The sequence below is a fragment of the Chiloscyllium punctatum genome, chromosome 37 (genome assembly GCF_047496795.1).
Source record: "Chiloscyllium punctatum isolate Juve2018m chromosome 37, sChiPun1.3, whole genome shotgun sequence".
In the NCBI taxonomy this organism is placed as follows: domain Eukaryota; kingdom Metazoa; phylum Chordata; class Chondrichthyes; order Orectolobiformes; family Hemiscylliidae; genus Chiloscyllium; species Chiloscyllium punctatum.
The window spans coordinates 65,926,416-65,945,528 of NC_092775.1; the positions used below are offsets into that span (position 1 = coordinate 65,926,416).

General features: G+C 40.8%; 1 protein-coding gene across 1 annotated transcript in view; it reads right to left on the minus strand.

The window, feature by feature from the left end:
• LOC140463176 (bactericidal permeability-increasing protein-like) overlaps positions 1-19,113 on the minus strand; it is a 122,129-nt gene that overhangs the window by 28,473 nt on the left and 74,543 nt on the right. Inside the window, exons 9-13 of the mRNA XM_072556956.1 lie at positions 18,429-18,605; positions 16,152-16,211; positions 7,679-7,846; positions 7,524-7,591; positions 992-1,034 (exon numbers count right to left, since the gene is read on the minus strand). Coding sequence (XP_072413057.1) covers positions 992-1,034; positions 7,524-7,591; positions 7,679-7,846; positions 16,152-16,211; positions 18,429-18,605 — 516 coding nt within the window. The remainder of the gene's footprint in view (positions 1-991; positions 1,035-7,523; positions 7,592-7,678; positions 7,847-16,151; positions 16,212-18,428; positions 18,606-19,113) is intronic.

The following is a 19,113-nucleotide window of genomic DNA, read 5'->3' on the forward strand; positions in this document are numbered from 1 at the left end:
AATATTACATCTTTCAATTTGCATGTAATACCTATTCCTATACAGACCAATTTTCTTTTGACTTTCTTGCACCTGGGAACATTGGACCAACGATGTTAGTGATGTGTTTATGATTATTTCAAGGCCTTTTGGAATATTGCGTGCAATTCTGATCTCCCTCCTAGAGGAAGGATGTTGTGAAACCTGAAAGGATTCAGAAAAGATTTACAAGGATGTTGCCAGGATTGGAGAGCTTGAGCTATAGGGAGACGCTGAATAGGCTGGTGCTGTTTTCCCTGGAGTATCGGAGGCTGAGGGATGACTTTATAGAAGTTGAGAAAACCATTAAGGGCATGGCTAGGATAAATACACAAAGTCTTTTCCCTGGGGTGGGGGAGTCCAAAACTGGGCATTGGTTGAGGGTGAGGGGGAAAGATTTAAAAGGGACCTAATGGACAACTTTTTTATGCAGAGGGTGATGCCTCTATGGAATGATGTACCAGAGGATGTGGTGGAGGTTGGTACAATTGTAACATTTAAAAGGCATCTGGATGGGTATATTAATAGGAAGGGTTTCGAGGGATATGGGCTAAGTGCTGGAAAATGGGACTAGATTAATTTAGCTTATCTGGTCGGCATGGACGAGTTGGACAAAGGGTCTGATCTGTGCTGTACATCTCTATGTCTCTTGGAGTCTATCTCTCCTGGTCTGATATCTCTACCTCGTTCAAAGCCAATGTGTAGTCACATATTTCACTTAATTTCATTACTTTTTCTATCTGCATAGAAATACACTTTCTACACAGGTAGCTCAGCAAAATTTTCTTTCTCCCTGCTTGAACAGAAATTGTGCATTGGGTATTTTTATAATGGATCTCGACTGAATTTCCCAGATTTTGGGTTCAGTTTTTTAAAGTTGTTTGGCAAGGGCTGAATGGGATTATAACCTGAGGGAATCGATGTTGACGTTTGAAATTCTTGCAACTGAAAATAATCTTTGGAAACTACTTACTTGAAATGGACCAATGTTTGACTTCTTTAGAGACAATTGTATCCTAAAGAGGAACAATAGATATTCATTAGTGCTACCCAATGTTGCATTTGGTATTCATTAGTTGTCTCATAACTATTTTTAGTCAGATAATCAAATCATTTGAAGTGGAAAGGGACTGAGATATAGTCTGTATGTACTGTCAAATCACAATGAGCCAAAATTGCAAAAAACAAAACTCTGGTTGAGTTGAAGTTATCAGGAGCAGAACAGGAAATCCAATAAAAGGATGCCAATGATAAATGGGAAGTTATGATTGGTAATTCCAGAGCAGCAGAATTCATGCAAACTTGAAAAGTGATCATGCCAACCAGTTGGAGTTAGTTCACTCTATAGCACAAAACGATGGGCAAACCATTAGTCAACATATAGATCTCCCTGAAACCATGCAATTATGGACCAACTTATAAGAAAGGTAAAGGAGCTGTTGATTGGAGGGAAAGTGAGGTTGATGCAGCAAGGGGAAAACTGTGGTGCAAATCAAAAAGTGGATATCATTAAGGAGTGGAAAATTCCATCATCTTGAAGCACAAGGCAAAAATCATGGAATGGTTTGACAAGCGAGCATTCTCTCCAGCAGATGAGAATGGTTTGCTATCCCGATGTTGAAGAAGCTTTGCTAATGTGGTTCAAGGCAACTGATGTGGAGAACATTCCCATCTCCAGTTCAATCCTCCAGGGTGTTACTTTGACAAAGAGACTCGGCCACAAGAAGTTCACTTGCATCAATAGATCGCAGGACTGATTCAAGATGAGGCATATCTGCAGCTCCTGTATGGTATTTGGTGAGGGTGTGGCAATTGTGACAACAATGGAAGATGATAGACTTCAAAACAGTCCTACTACATCCTGAATATGTGTGTGTCAAAGGACATCTTTAACATGGGGGATGAATCTGAACTATTTAAATATTTTTACTAATGTTTAAAGGCTGCAGAGCAGTTGAGGAATGGGTCATTGCTGACATTGATGCCACTAAAAAGCTGACACTTCTTGTGAGAAAAAAGTCGAAGAAGCACTTTGCTTTGCAAATTTCAAGACACCAGTCATGCTGTATGAGGCTGATGAAACAGCCAAGATGACCTTCAGCATTTTTGAGGCAAAGATCAAGAAAGTGGACCAAGTGTATCAGCGTTAAGAAAAGGAAGACTATCGTTATTAAGACAACAGCCCCATGCACCTGAACATCATTGGCCTTAAGATGACATTCCTGTCACTCAACACCATTGCCAAGCTCCAGCCAATCAGTCAGAAGGTGATCAGTAGCCTGAGAAAAACAGCCATGTTCATGATGGAAGATGCCAGCCACAAGCACCAACAGTACCCACCACACCGAGTTCAAACGGGTTACAACTGAGCAAAAAGCTGAGGTTAAAGAGGAGTGGAAAAAGGCTGAACAGTCCAATGACAAGGTTCTTTTTGCTCACCTGCAGGAGGCAAGCAGAGAAATTCCAGCATAGCCAAACATGGAAACTTATGCCAAAATAGGTGATGCTGTGCACTGTACAACATAATTGGCAGACATAGCAATCATAGGTGCAGTACGTTCTTCCGCTGATGAGCAGGAAGACTCGGATGAATGCCTGCCCACTTACCCACCTATTTCCCTAGCTGAAATCACAAAGAACTGCAGAGATGTTCTGGGATTTCAGCATGAAAATGCAGAAGTAATGCTTGACTGAATCGGCAGATTGTGTGGTACCCTCCAAAGACAGCATCAAACTATTGGAAAAGATCTCTGAATTTTCAAGAGCTGAGAGCCAATATTTTTCCAAGCCCATTATTAGTCAAGTTGAGACCATTGTAATGTGTGAATAACTTGAAAAAAAAATCACATTTAACGCCTCACTGTTTTCATTTGATATATTTTGGCCAAGAGCTCAAAACTCTGCTTAATACAAATATCTGGACAGACCTCCCCACCCCACCGATTCAACTTACTGTGACCTTATTATGTTTAATTAAAGGCAATAAAACACTTCAGTTTAGTATCTGTCAAAGGTGGTCTTTTAAAAAGCATTACGCCTTAACTGTTGAAAACTTTGTTCCTTCACATTATGTGGTAAGTGTCCAACACAGATTGCCCTTGAGGAAGTGACACTGGCATGCCTTCTCAAACCACAGCAGTTCATGTTGTGAACTATGTATACCTGTACAGAGTGTATTTATCCCCGTAACAATGAGGGAGCTGATCTGTATTTCCAAATTAAAATGGCATGTGATTTGGAGGGGGAAGTTGAAAGCAGTGGCACTTCCATGATATTGCTGACTTCCTTTTTCTTGATGAAAGAGATAGGGTTTCTATCACAGGTTTGGCAGGTATATATTTTGTGGAGGGTGGGGTGGGAGTTAAGATCTAAGGTGGTGGAGGGGAATGCAGATCAAGTGGGATGCTTTGTCCCTAATAATGTTGAACTTCTTGAATGTTGTTGAGCTGCACTTATCCAGACAAATGCAGAGCATTCCTTACACTGCTGACATATGCTTTGTTGACTGAGAAGATCTCTGCGGAATTAGATATGGTTCATTTGCCACAGAATATCCAGTTACAGTATTTACAGCATGTGGCTATTCCAGTTATGCTTCTCGTTAATGGTGACTCTAGAATTTTGATAGTTTTTTTATGCTTTCAAAGAATGTGGGCATCATTGGCAACACCAGCACTTGTTGCCCATCGTTGTTTAATCTAATTTATGATCTGCTGTAATTCACAGTGTTATTAGGATTAGAAGTTCAGATTTTTGACCTAGTGACTGTACAGGATGTTATGATGGCTGTGCCATTCAATGTGAAATGAATATGGTTAGACTTTCTCTGGCGAATGGAACTAACAAAGTTTAGTCATGAATGAGCATCGGCTTTTCTTTATTAATAATAGAGATTGTTAAAACCATTAATATACCTAATTTAGTTCCTTTATTTAGGATGTGTAGTGATTTGACACAACTGAGATAAAAGTTTTTAGATAGAAGTTAAAAATCAACTGCTTTGCTGTGGGTCCGGTCATATGTTGCCTAGAAGGATGGTAGATTTTCTTCCTGACAACCCATTAGTGAACCAGATGGGCTTTTATGACAGTTGACATTTGATTACAATTGGTTACATGGTTGCTATTCGACTGTCTTTTAATTCTAGAGTTTTATTACTAAATTCAAGTTTTACCATCTGCTACAATGGGATTTGAACCCATATCCGCAGAACATGAGCCTGAGATTTGGGATTATTTGTCCAGTAAAATTACTGCTATGCCTCTGTCCCATTCACCTCTGGGTCACCTGACTGGAGCCCTTCCTTGGTAAATCTGGTGTCAAAAGCCTCATTCCATGTGTCCCAAAGAAGAGCCATTTTGATTTCACTCTGTTTCTCTCTCCACAGAAGCTGCCAATCCAACTGAGCTTTTCCATCACTTTTTATCTTTATCCCTCACTTTATGCTTTTGTTATTTCTAGGTAAGCGTGAGTCCATCTAAAATTCAACTTCCCATGACCTAATATGCACTACGCTCCATTCACCATTTGACCTTGCTCACAGGTCCACATCGACTCCCCACCCATAATTCTCATTCTGTTTTCATATCCCTTCACGATCTCTCCCCTCCCTATCTCCATTTGTTCTCCACACAAACCCTACTTCCTCTGTGCTCCACCAAATCTGGATTCTTGTGCATCTGATTTTAATAGCACTGCCATTGAAGGTTATATCATTAGCTGTCTAAGCTCTGAGTTCTCTAATTCACTCCTTAAACCTCTTCATCTCCATGTCCCTCTTTATCTTTAAGATCCTTATCTTATCTCCTTTCTCCCAGTGGGGCTTGGTGCCAAATTTTACTCAGTAATCCTCTTGTGAAGCACCTCTGAACATGATGGTTATTATTGCAATTATCATTTGTAATATTAACCTGGACACTGCGCATAAGAGACAAATACAAAACTTCAGTTTATTCAAGTTCTCAGGCAAATCTTGACAGACACAACTTTGATATAAAAGTATTAAGCTAAAACTGCCAGTAAATTTCTGGCGAGCAACTTAAAAGACACTATTTTTATGTTCTATTGTTCTGTTTTACTCATACATTAATTGGCTCAGGAAACAATATGACCATCAAAAAAGAGTTGGAAACAATTGAATTTATAGTCATCATCAGAGAGATATACAGCATGGAAACAGATCTTTCGGTCCAACCTGTCCATACTGACCAGACATCCCAACCCAATCTAGTCCCACCTGCCAGCACCCGGCCCACATCCCTCCAAACCCTTCCTATTCATATACCCATCCAAATGCCTCTTAAATGTTGCACTTAGACCAGCCTCCACCACTTCCTCTGGCAGCTCATTCCATACATCAGTTAAAGGGAAAATATTTCTTGAATTTATCTTCATCAATCTATTTGGTGTCGATGCATCTGTTTGCATTGTATGACTGATCACCACAGAGTGAAGCTCCAACTTCACACTGAAAACATTCTGCATAATGGTGTGTAGCACTGCCACCATGCATTGTAGGATGCGTTCAAAACATAATGACTCAAAATCAGGCATTTAGCAAGTGTGGTGGAACTTCAATGACAGCAGCAGATTTGTATTCTTTAATCTGTAACCTCATGACCTAGTATAGGCCTCATGCTACTATTGCCATCAAGTGAGGAGGTCAATGCTGATTTAATGCAGAATGGAGGAGGCCATGCCAATGTAGCACGACGCATCCCAGAACACAATGTGCCAACTTGGTAAAGTTACAACACAAGACTACTTACATGCCAAACATTAGAAGCAACATGTAAGAGATAGAGCTAAGTGATTCCCTTAATCAACGGATCAGATCTAAGCTCTGCCACCCTGCCACATCCAGTCCTGAATGGTAGTGAACAAATGAACAACTTACAGAGCGGGAGGAAGCTCTCCAAATATCCCTATCATCATTAGTGGGGGCGATCAGCATATCAGTGCAAAGCTAAGGCCGAAGCATTTGTAACCATGTCCAGCCAGAAGTGTCGAGTGGATGATCAAACTTGACCTCATCTGGAGGCCCCTGTAGCGCAGAAGTCAATCTTCAATCAAGTTGATTAACTTCACATGATATCAAGAATTAGATCAACACATTGAATACAGCAAAGGCTATAGACCTTGACAACATTCAACAGCAACGCACCGAGCCAAGCTATTCCAGTACAGTTACAGTACTGGCATCTACCCAGCAATGTGGAAAATTGCCCAACTGTGTCCTAATCAAACAAAGGCGGTCAAATACAATCCTGCCAATACTGACCTATCAGGCCATGTGTGTTCCTCAGCAAAGTAACTGAAGAGGTCATCATTAGTTCCATAAAATTGCATTTACAAAGGATTAACTTGCCTACGGACAATCTGAATTCTGTCAGGGTCTTTCCTCTCCTGACCACTTGATTCAATCATGCTGCACTCCAGCGGTGAGGTGAGAGTGGCTGCCCTCGACATTAAGACAGCATTCGATGAGTATGTCATTAAACCCCTACTATCAATGTCCGAGAATTTACCATTGACTAGAAACTGAACTGGACCTGCCACCATCATACTGTCTTTACAATTGTGAGTCAGAAGTTAGGAAATATTTGGTAAATAATTCAAGTCCTGTGAGGCCAATGCCTGTTCACCATCTAAAAGGCATAAACCAGGAATTTGATGGAATACTCTTGGCTTGCTTGGATGAGTGCATCTCCAACAATGCTCAAGAAGCTCAACATAATCCAGGACAAAGCAGCCCACTTGATAGGCATCCCGTCCAGCATCTCCAACCTTCACTCCCTTCATCGCTGAAGTACAGTGATAAGGCTATTTATCAACAAGATGCAAAGCAGTAATCCACCAATACTCCTTGAACAGCACCCTCTAAACCTACAATTCTACTGTCTAGAAGGAACAGAGCAGCAGATACATGGCAAAACTTCCACCTGCAAGTTCCTCTCCAAGCCACTCACCATCCTGACCTGGAAACATTTCACCATTCTTGCAGTATTGCTGGATCAAAATTCTAGAACATCCTTACTAACAGCACTGTGGGTGTTGGAATGACTGCAACAGTTCTAGAAGAGACCTCACCACCACAATCTCAAGTAGGGATGGGCAATAAATTCTGGTCTACCCATTAACACTCACATCCCATGAAGGAATATTTTAAAAATGTGGAGGTACACAGCCTTGATGGTGCTGAGGTATTGGGTTCAGAGGTGTAGCTGATGACTGGCCAATACAGTTTGTAGCAGAAACTGAAGACAATTTTCCTCATTTTTAATTGGAAGCAATTTCTGTTCTTCCTGCACGCGTTGTTGAGCAAGTAATGCAGTGAAATCAGAGACAGCGAATGAGTCAATTTAAAAGAGTGCTGAAGGATCACAAACTTCAAAATTAGAATACTCATCGAACACAGATTGAGAACTGTTGAACAGCACAAGTAATTAAACTTACTTTATTAATAACTTCTCTCAATTATTTTACTATCATATTACACATGTTACCTATCCAATGTTAGTTGTCCAGTAATCTTGTCATCTTTTATACCTATTGTGGTTGTGATCTGTGCATTCTGTGAATGGAAATATTCAGTTGTCAGATTCCAACAATACTTGCAAATGTAATTAGATTTACAAGTTATGTCAAGTCAAAAACTCACCAGTTTTATACTAAAGAGTGCAACTAGCGTTGAATTTGGTAAGATAGCAAAAGCAAAGACGTCTCCAGATGTTGTGAGGATGATTTTGCCGTTCAAAAATGTCACAACTGGTGCAGAATCGCTTACAAGGTGAAGCTTCATCTTCATAACTGGATACATTTTTTTCACCTAGAATGATTAAATGTAAGTATTAGAATCACAGAATCGCTACCATGTGGAAGTAGGCCATTCAGCCCATCCATCCCTCCAAAGAGCATCCCACCAGAACCCCCTCCACCCCACCCTTAATTTCCCTTGGCTAACCCACCTAGCCTACACATGCCTGGACACTACAGGGTAATTTAGCATGACCAGTCCATCTAACCTACACATCTTTGACCTGTAGGGGGAAAGAGGAGAACCCGATCAAAACCTATGAAGACACAAGAGAATGTGCAAACTCCACACAGTCACCTGAGGATGGAATTAAACTCAGGTCCCTGATACTGTGAGGTAGCAATGCTAACCACTGAACTACCGTGCTGCCCCAAATTGTGAATATATGACCCATCAAATCATATGTGATATGCAATATCTTCCAAAAATAACAACTTAAGAAACATCACTTGAAAATTTGACAACTTTAAGAAAGGCTGTAAGAAGAAGCCTAGGAACTTTAGATCTGTGAGCCTAACATCAGTGCTGGGTAAGTTGATGATGGCAATTCTAAAAGATAGGACTTATATGCATTTGGCAAGACAAGAAATGATTAAGGATAGTCAGCATGGTTTTGTGCAGGGGAAGTCATGTCTGGCAAACTTGATTGAGTTTTTTGAGGAAATAACCAAAAAGATTGATGAGGGCAGAGCGGTAGATTTTGTTTACTTGGACTTTAGTAAAGCCTTTGATAAAGATTCGCGTGGCATACTAATTAGTAAAGTTAGATCACATGGGATTCAGGGTGAGCGAGCCAAAATTGGCTTGATGGTAGGAGACAGAGGGTGGTGGTGGAGGTTGTTTGTCGGACTGGAGGCCTATGACCAACTGTGTTCCACAGAGATCAGTTTTGTTTGTCGTTTATACAAATGATTTGGATGAGAATGTAGGAGGCAGAGTTAATAAGTTTGCAGAGCACACCAAAATTGATGGTACAATTTGCAGTGAAGAAGATTATCTAAGATCACAAGGTGGTCTTGGTCAATTAGGTCAATGGGCTGAGGCGTGGCAGATGGAGTTTAATTTGGATAAATGCAAGTATTACATTTTGGTAAAACAAACAAGGGCAGGACTTATACAATTGATGATAGGCTCTGGGTAGTCTTCTAGAACATAGGCCTAGGGGTTAAGTAACATAATTCTTTGACAGGGTGACAGCGTGGTTATGAAGATATTTAGGCTGCTTGCCTTCATTGCTCAGATCTTTGCATACAGGAGTTGAGATGGCATGGTGAGGATGTTGGTGAGGCTCTTTTGGAGTACTAAGTGCATTTCTGGTTGCCCTGCTATAGGAAATATATTATTAAACTAGAGAGGGTTCAGAAAAGATTTATCAGGATGTTGTCAGGAATGGAGGTATGATTTATAAGGAGATTTTTGTAAGGTTTGTGAAGGTTTGTAGCTCAGGTTGAAGTTTAGGGTGTAGGTTTGCTCGCTGAGCTGTAGGTTTGATATCCAGATGTTTCATTACCTGGCTAGGTAACATCATCAGTGGCGACTTCCAAGTGAAGCGAAGTTGTTGTCTCCTGCTTTCTATTTATATCTTTCTCCTGGATGGGATTCCTAGGGTTTGAGGTGATGTCATTTCCTGTTTGTTTTCTGAGGGGTTGATAGATGGCATCTAAATCTATGTGTTTGTTTATGGCGTTGTGGTTGGAGTGCCAGGCCTCTAGGAATTCTCTGGCATGTCTTTGCTTAGCCTGTCCCAGGATAGATGTGTTGTCCCACTTGAAATGGTGTTTTTTTTCATCCGTGTGTAGGGCTACGAGGGAGAGAGGGTCGTGTCTTTTTGTGACTAGCTGGTATTCGTGTATCCTGGTGGCTAACTTTCTTCCTGTTTGTCCTACGTAGTGTTTGTGGCAGTCCTTGCATGGAATTTTGTAGACGATGTTGGTTTTGTCCATGGGTTGTACTGGGTCTTTTAAGTTTGTTAGTTTTTGTTTGAGAGTGTTGGTGGGTTTGTGTGCTACTAGGATTCTGAGGGGTCTTAGTAGTCTGGCTGTCATTTCTGAAACTTCTTTGATATATGGTAAGGTGGTTAGGGTTTCTGGCTGTGTTTGGTCTGCTTGTCGTGGTTTGTTCTTGAGGAATCTGCGCACTGTTTTTTGAGTATCCGTTCTTCTTGAATACGTCGTATAGGTGGTTCTCCTCTGTTTTCTGAAGTTCGTCTGTGCTGCAGTGTGTGGTGGCTCGTTGGAATAGTGTTCTGATACAGCTTTGTTTGTGTGTGTTGGGATGGTTGCTGGTGGAGTTAAGTATTTGGTCAGTGTTTATCGGTTTTCTGTATACTCAGGTTTGTAGTTCTCCGTTGTCCTTCTTTCGACTGTGACGTCACGGAGTGCGAGTTTGTTGTCGGTTTCTTCCTCATTGGTGAACTTTATGCCTGTGAGGGTGTTGTTAATGATGTTAAATGTCTCTTCTATCTTGGTTCATTTTGTGTTGAAAAAGGTGTCATCTACATAGCGGATCCAGATTTTTGGTTTGATGGTTGGTAGGGCTGTTTGTTCTCGTCTTTGCATTACCGCTTCTGCTATGAATCCTGATAGCGGAGATCCCATGGGTGTGCCATTGGTTTGTTTGTAGATTATGTTGTTGAAGATGAGGCACAGGTCCACTAGCTTCATGATGTTTTTGTTGATAATGTGATTGATGGTGATTGGGGTGTGTGTGATGGTCTCTTCTAAAAGTGTGGTAAGTGTTTCCTTTGCCAGGTCAATGTTGATGGAGGTGAACAGTGCTGTTACATTGAATGAGATCATTGTTTCATCTTCCTCTATTTTGGTGTTTTTGATGATTTTTAGGAATTCCTGGGTGGAGTGATGGAATGCTGTGACTCTTCTACTAGGTATTTCAGTCTTGCGAGTAGTTCTTTGGCCAGTCTGTAAGTTGGTGTTCAGGGTAGTGAGACTATGGGTCTGAGGGGGGCTCCTGGTTTATGGATTTTTGGTAGTCCGTAGAATCGTGGGGTGTTGGTACCATCGGGTTTCATTTTTTGGAATTCCGTCTTGTTTAATTGTCCAAAATTGTATAATTTTCTTAGGAGATATGTAATTTTGTTTCCTAGTGTGGGGTCGGGTCTAACGCCACCTGTTGGTAGGTGTTGGTGTCTGCGAGTAGTGCATTGGCTTTCTCTATGTAGTCCCTTCTGTTCAGGATGACTGTGAGCCGACCTTTGTCTGCAGGTAATATAATGATATTTTTCTTTTTTTTGAGGCTTTCTAGGGCTTTCTTTTCTTGTGTGTTCAGTTTGTTTCCTTCCCTCTTTCTAACCACCTTACCATACATCAAAGAAGTTTCAGAAATGACAGCCAGACTACTAAGACCCCTCAGAATCCTCGTAGCACACAAACCCACCAACACTCTCAAACAAAAACTAACAAACTTAAAAGACCCATGGACAAAACCAACGTCATCTACAAAATTCCATGCAAGGACTGCCACAAACACTACGTAGGACAAACAGGAAAAATGTTAGCCACCAGGATACACGAACACCAGCTCGCCACAAAAAGATACGACCCTCTCTCCCTCATAGCCCTACACACAGATGAAAAAAAACCCCACCATTTTGACTGGGACAACACATCTATCCTGGGACAGGCTAAGCAAAGACATGCCAGAAAATTCCTAGAGGCCTGGCACTCCAACCACAATGCCATAAACAAACACATAGATCTAGATGCCATCTATCAACCCCTCAGAAAACGAACAGGAAATGACAAACCCCAGGAATCCCATCCAGGAGAAAGATATAAATAGAAAGCAGGAGACAACAGCTTTGCTTCGCTTGGAAGTCGCCACTGATGATGTTACCTAGCCAGGTAATGAAACGTCTGGATATCAAACCTATAGTTCAGCGAGCAAACCTACACCCTAAATTTATAAGGAGAGTCTGAATAGGCTGGGATTTTTTTTCGCTGGCGTGTAGGAGGTTGAGGGGTGACCTTATATAGGTTTATAAAATCATGAGGGATAGGTAAGGTGAGTGGCAAGTGTCCTTGCCCTGAGGGGGCAGATTTCAAGACCATGGGGCATATTTTTATGGTGTGAAGAAAAAAGATTTTACAAAGACATGAGGGGCAACATTTTTATACAGAGAGTGGTTTGTGTGTGGAATGAACCTCTAGGGGAAGGAGTGGATGCAGGTACAATGTTGAAAAGATATTTGAATAAGAACATGAATAAGAAGTATTTGGAGGGATATGACCAAATGCAGGAAGGTAGGACTAATTTAGTTTGGGATTACAGTCAGTATAGACTGGTTGGACCAAAGGGTCTGTTTCATCGAACTCTTAAAATGTGGAAATAGGCCCTTCGGCCCAACTGATCCTCTGAAGAGTAAGCCACCCAGACCCATTCCCCGATATTTACTCATGAAAATTCCCCCATAACCTACATATCCCTGAACATTATGGACAATTTAACATGGCCAATCCACCTAACCTGCACATGTTTGGATTGTGGGAGGAAACCACAACATCCAGAGGAAACCCACGCAGCTACGGGGAGAATGTGCAAACTCCACACAGTCAATCCCCAAGGCTGGAATCAAACCCGGGTCCCTGGCACTGTGAGGCAGCAGTGCTAACCACTGAGCCACCGTGTCGCATGTTTCTATGCTGACTCAATGACTCTATAATCCCTTCATGTAGTTCAGGGCAGTTTCAGGTGTGAGCAGAACACCAAGTCCTATAATGTAAATCTACTGTGCACAAAGTCTGCAGCTATAGGGTGAATGTTGTCAAAGAATGGGAATTCAATTCAGAATATTATAATGTTATTTTAATTTGCTTTTTTGTCGATTAGAGATAAATACTTCTTATGATAATTTTGTATTTGTGAGATTTTTTTTGAAAAGTTTACCTTGCGTTGCACTGTAGCAATATTAGAGTCAATGGTAATTTTTGGTTGATTGAATTTGTTGATAACTAGGTCAGACCAGGAGAGGTCACTATTGCTGCATTGATCCAAAAAAATATTTCAAAAGTCTAAACTTTGGGACTTGCTCGATGAGCAGATTTTTGCTGTGAAAAATGAAAAGCTTATTGTAAAAGAATTAACACTACTAAACTTCTATTTATTTTGAGTGAATTCATAAGTGCTTTGGCCAAAATAACTTGTTCTTAGCTTTGATCGTTTTGACCGCACATCCTGTATTTTCCACTCTCCACCATGTTTTTCGATTGACAAATCTACCGAAATGTGTCTTCATGTGTCGTTGTGGTTTTAGGATCAGATCTGGAGCTGTTCTAATATTTTTCACTAATACTCTCCTTTCCTCTCCCCTTCCCCTTCCTACATTTCTTAGTTTTCAGGGACCTTTCTCATTCATAACAATAAAAAAAACAAAAATAACTCAGTCAGGCTGGCAGCATCTGTGAAGTGAGAAGCAGAGTTAACATTTTGAGTCTGATATGACTCTTCTTCAGAACTTTGATCTTAATATCTCAGTTCAGACAGTGAAAGCATCACCATCCACTTTAGCAAAAAGCCAGTGCAAAGTTGTTGTGAAGGATGTTATACTTGTCTGACTTTATTACACAAAACATCATTGAATTATGATTAAGGAATAAGATAATGGGCCAGATTTTCTGAGGGGTGGCAGTCTCACAAACTTAGATTCTTCTCCACCTCTTTATTCCAAAGGATTGTGCACCTCTGTGACTCTATGACTATGAGATTGGAGCTCTACATTTCTGAGGGGCGGTTCTGCTCAGACCTCCCTCAGAAATGTGGAGCTGTGTATCCATTCTTTCATGGTGCAGAACTATCAGAGGAAGGAAAATCACATTTCCCTTTTCAACGCTGTCAGAAACTTAAAAAGCCGGACAGCCATATTTATAGCTGCTGTGGAATGACAAGATGTGGAGGAGCAGGTGTTAGACTGGGGTGAAGATAGTTAAAAACTCTGTTGACTGTGTGATTTTTAATGTGCAAAGCCATGTCCATGAGGTAAATGTGGTGTTAGGATGCTGGGAAAGTAGGGGTAGGATGCCAATAAATAGTGTCCCAGGTAAGTAGAGTGACAGGTGAGTAGGGAGCCAGGTAGGTCAGGTTAGAATTTCTGAGTGTTTGATGCCAGATAGTTAGACGTAGGGTGCCATGGTGCAAATGGGCAAGATCAGAGATGCATGTTTCAGCTAGGTTTGGTGGGGTGGATGGCTGAGTGAAGCTGGTCTCAGGTTTGGTGGCAGTGAAGAGTGAAATAGCACAGGGCAGGGTTACACTAGACACATGGGCACACAAGATAGCCGCTGAGCCATCAGTTGACCAACTTGACACACAAGATGGCTGCCGGATCACAATATGGAGAGAAACAGCAGAGCAGATACAGACATGCCTGGGCCCACCAAAATGCCAGCACAATGCACTCACAACCCAGTTGAATAGTTTAAGGCGGGTGGGGAAGAGAATACATATGAGTAACAAACACTGCCTACTGAAGTGTCTGGGTCCAGCCAATACCTCTTATAGAAATGCTAACAGCTTCATATGGACTCAATACAAAATGCTAATAGCCAGGGCTGCAGTAATCATCCTTCTCAGGAAGAGCGATTAGCGCCCATTACTACAGTAATGGATTTCCGCGCAGATGTTGAAACTTACAATCTCTACACAGAAACTGACAATGACTACGCAGAAATTAACAAAGGCTGCGCTAGAACTGACAAAGACTGTATCGAACCATCAATGATTGCTATAAACAAACCATGTTACAAAGACAGTAATCTCATCACTGACCTATTGTATCACAAGATGTATAAAAGTTTCTGTGACCACTGTGCTGTTGGTGTCTTTCTCGTCCCGGAGCTCCAGTATTCCCTTGTGCAATAAACTCTGTCATTGAACCCTGATTCTGACTCAGAGACTAGTGTTTTTCCCCACAAGAGCAGTGACTGAGTGGAGGAAGGAGTAAGGTCAGAGTTGGTGTGGTAGTGCTGATGGCGGGGTTGGGAGGTTGGGCTTGGCTATGGAGATAGTGTTGAAGTTGTGCCAGGTGACGGGGTGGGGATTGGATAAAAGCTTTTGCAGAACTTCTTCAGAGTAGGCATTCCTGGAAGAGAGGTGGCAGTGGGTTAAACACTGGATAAAAGCTGGGGTGGGGACTGGAGTTGGGTCTGACAGCAGTAGTGGGTAGGGGTTGAGGGATTCAGCAGTTGCGTCACAGGCAATGACATTGGGATGGAGTTAATGGGTTGTGGTGTAGATTGGAACAAGCATGTTGGGCCCCCAGGAGGAGAAGGTGTCAGGGAGTCAGGTGGAGAGTCAGATTTTAGATGGAACATCAGGTACTGAGACAAGGGGGTGTTGTGTTCGGTTGTGGGAGCCGGAGTGTTAGGCCACTGAAGTGAGAGGGTGTGTCAGTCCAAGGTCTGGGGGGGCTGTAAGGGGTCTGGGGAAAGTGTACTTGAGGTACATGAGATAATATGAGGTCAGGAATTAGACAATGTATTTCATCATCTAACTTTGGCTAAGTAGCTATTTTAATTAATTTCATAGGAATCCCTCTGAGTTCTCCACCTTTAAATGGATACTTTAAATTTGAAGTTAAATGCAGAGAAATTTCCCAGTGAAAATTCACTCCCATCAGAATGCACTATGCTGGGGATTCCGCAGGGTTCCCACATCCCAATGTGATTTCTGCAGGAATAATGAATGTTTGGCTAGTGGAAAATTCGGGCCTTTATCTTATTAGGTTAGGGAATTCAGAGACATGGAAATAAGCTGAGTACATGGCGTTGGAGTAGAGATCAGCCATGATGTATCTTGAAAAGTTGAATAGGCATGAGGGTAGATGTCCAACTCCTGTCTCTATTTTCTACAGCAGCTGGAATAACATTAGCTATCTCACTACTTCAAATTGAAAGGTCAAAAGAGTGAAAGCAGCGGTTTTGACAATGGAAAGACTGCACAGAGCTCTGAAAGAAGTCCCGGTTATCTAACTAATGAAGGATGATTCTGTGCCTTGGTTCCAGTGGGTTGCTGTGCTTTTATTAAGCATGTACCTGAAAACTGTGGCTGCAATGTTGCAGCACTCTATCCAATCTCTGGTTCCTCCTAGTCCAAATCCCATCAGGAAACATTGTATAATGGATAATTGGCAACTTGTTTGTGTCTAGTTAATTAGAGTTGTATTGAATTCCATTCAGAATCTTTAAGAATGTTCACAGTCAATAATCGTTTTTACAATCAGGCCTAGTGTAGAATTACATCACTTATCTTTTCATAGAGTTATTACAGAAGCAATATTAATATAATGTAAAAAGTTCATTTGAACCTGTGGGATCAAGGTTCCAATGGTCAATGTATCCAAGTGTATATGTGAATTCTCTGGGAGCTGCAGGAAAAAAAAGGCCATTATCAGTTACACTAAATGATCAGAATCATTTTAATGAACATTTTCGTAACTCATTGGCAAAACAGTCATAGTTGAATTTATCCTTACTATTAATTAATGAGTTATTTTTACTTAATTTGCTACTGCCCCTCCAGATATCAAAGGGGTTTATGAGTTAGGGAAGACTTTCTATCCTAGCTGGACTCATTTATCATTTTCTATTAGTTGCTGTATCTTTAGTACACAATGTAATAGTCATAATGGATGTTCTAAGATTGATAGAATGACTTTAAGAAACTAATTACATTTCTAATGGGGAAGGATAAACAAAGAAATGGAAATGAATTTCCTGTAAAGGAAACGGACTGAAGGCTGAGAGGAGTTAAATATGGTTTCATTTTTTTTATGATGGGCGATAACTAAGATTTTTTCGTGCATTGATTCCAAACCCAAATGTACATGCTTCATTTGCAGATTCAGTGATAGTCATCTTTCATCTGAAATGTATTTGAGAAATTGGGCTCCAGTCAAAGTCTAGGCAGATATCCAATGCAATTATTAGAAACCCTCACTGGATAAATACAACAGCATTCCAACAAAACAGACAAGCATTGTGATTTATATTTCACAATAATCAGCTCTCAGAAGAAACTGGCACTTATATTGGAATTTTAATTTTTTTAACTTCAATGGCAGACAATCCTAATGTACCTCTGGTCACCTATAAACCCACCAATAGTAAGCTATGAAGGACCTCTTTGTGATTTAATGAACCTTAGTGCGGAAGCAACAATGGTCGAGCATACATATTTTTTGGAACTTCGGCTGAAATAGGCCAGTCAGGGCCAGTATGCTGCACCTTTTACTGTACTTAGGATTTTAGATGATTTCCAAATTTGAAGTGATATTTTTCAGGAAGGATTTTAAAAGAGGGTTGAAGGAGAAGATTTAAAGTAGTTCAAAAAAAACATTATTTCAAGAGTTTTGGGGTATATTTAACAGGGGAATTGCTTGAAACTGATCTCATTTGCATTAAGGAAAGGACGTTTGACAGGACACATGCCCTAAATTTTAAATATGGAGATCAATGTTGAGTTAGAAAACACAGCAAAATTAACAGGTTTCAAGCAAAGTATGATTCTGGAATGAGAATGTATGATCCTATCTCCACCATGACAAAATTCTAAATCCTGCCCAAACCTGTTTTTTCAATTTCAGGGGGCAGGATTCAGGGGGCAGGATTAAGAGTGGGTAGTCGTCTGCACTTGCACATTTTCAGAGGCAGTTGACCTGATAAATGATCAGCTGCCTTCACTCAGATTTGATTTTGAAGCTCCTGGTGTCTGGAGCCCAGGGTATAAAGATTAGACCAGGTAAGAGCAGGTCTGCTCTCAGTGCCTTAGTTAGTAAATCCCACTGGAGAGCTGAGGTACTTTTTTGGATATTACCCCTGGGGAATCAGCTTGGGGCTGTTGGCCATAGATCCTTTAGCACTTAGGGGTCTGTGGTTAAGTATTCTCCAGGAGGGAAGATCATCAATCCTTGTGTTGTCACAGTTGGGTTTATTCACTTTGGGAAAATCATGTGTAAAAGGTGATTAAACCCTTTCCAATTGACCAACTGTCCTGTCAAGAAATATCACCCCGTTAAAAAAGTGCTTTCATGAATGAGGAAGCTATTCTCAATTGTGTGTAGATTGCAAATATAAAGCTTTAAATAATGAACTTTCTTTATCCTACCATGTGCGAGGTTCCTTGTAGACACTATCTGAGTTGGCATGGTGGGCAAAAAAAGTTTGATTGGTGGAAGTAAGCTCTCAGTTGGTATAGGAAGTATGAGGGGTGCCGAGGAGCATGGGGTTTGGAGCTAATGGCTCAGGCCTATAAGTGGTACAGATTGACATTGATGAGGCGTCAAGTGAAGCAAAGTGAGAGAGGTGGAATGGGTGAGGACATTCATTTATAAAATATTGGAGTGCTGCCAAATGGGACTAGATTAATTTAGGATATGTTGCACTGGACGAGTTGCACTGAAAGATCTGTTTCTGTGCTATACATCTCAAAGACTCTCTGACTCTGTAACTGCTGAATTGATTTCTAGATATAGTCTGGTGATAAGTAAGAACTTGCAGTCTTAATCTGGCTGAAGCTCTTTGACACAATTTAAAACATGAAGCTGTCCACAGTAATTATATGTTTGGATTAAAGCTCTACTCACCATGTCATCAGTAATGTTAATAGATAAATCGCCTACTGAGTTGAAGACATAACCAGCAGTGTTAAAGAAATATTCAGAAAATCCAATATAAAGCATCCGGTCATAGTCCACTAAAAAATCCAATGGTGGAGCAGAAAAAGGGACATCAGCACGATGCAAAAGATTATAGAATTCTCCCTGGTTTAAAATTAGATTTTGGTTAGTATTATTCTGATGATTAATAGTTTATCAGTAAACCACATTAAACTTATTTTTATAGCATGACAATTTACTTTTCCATATGTGCACAACACACACACACACACATACACATACACTCAAAACTAAAAGGCTACTATGAAGAACTTAAAACAAAAACAAGTACTTGGTTGTGCTATATCATACTGAAACATCTTGAAGCACTTCATGCAATGAATGACTTTATAACACGCAACAAGCGTTGTTATCAAGTCAAGTACACCAGGCGTCCTGGAGCAATAATACATACCAATGTCATAAAGAAGCAGTCAATCTGCTTTTTATTCCCCAACATTATTTAAAAATCTAAAGTTGACCAGGACAGCAAGAAAATCCAGTGCTGTTTTTTAAACAATATCACAGCCTGAGCAGACATCAGTTGGAAAGCATCTCCACAGTTGTGGCTTTGCTTCAATGTTGCATTGGGTATCAGCGCAGTTTGCGTTCG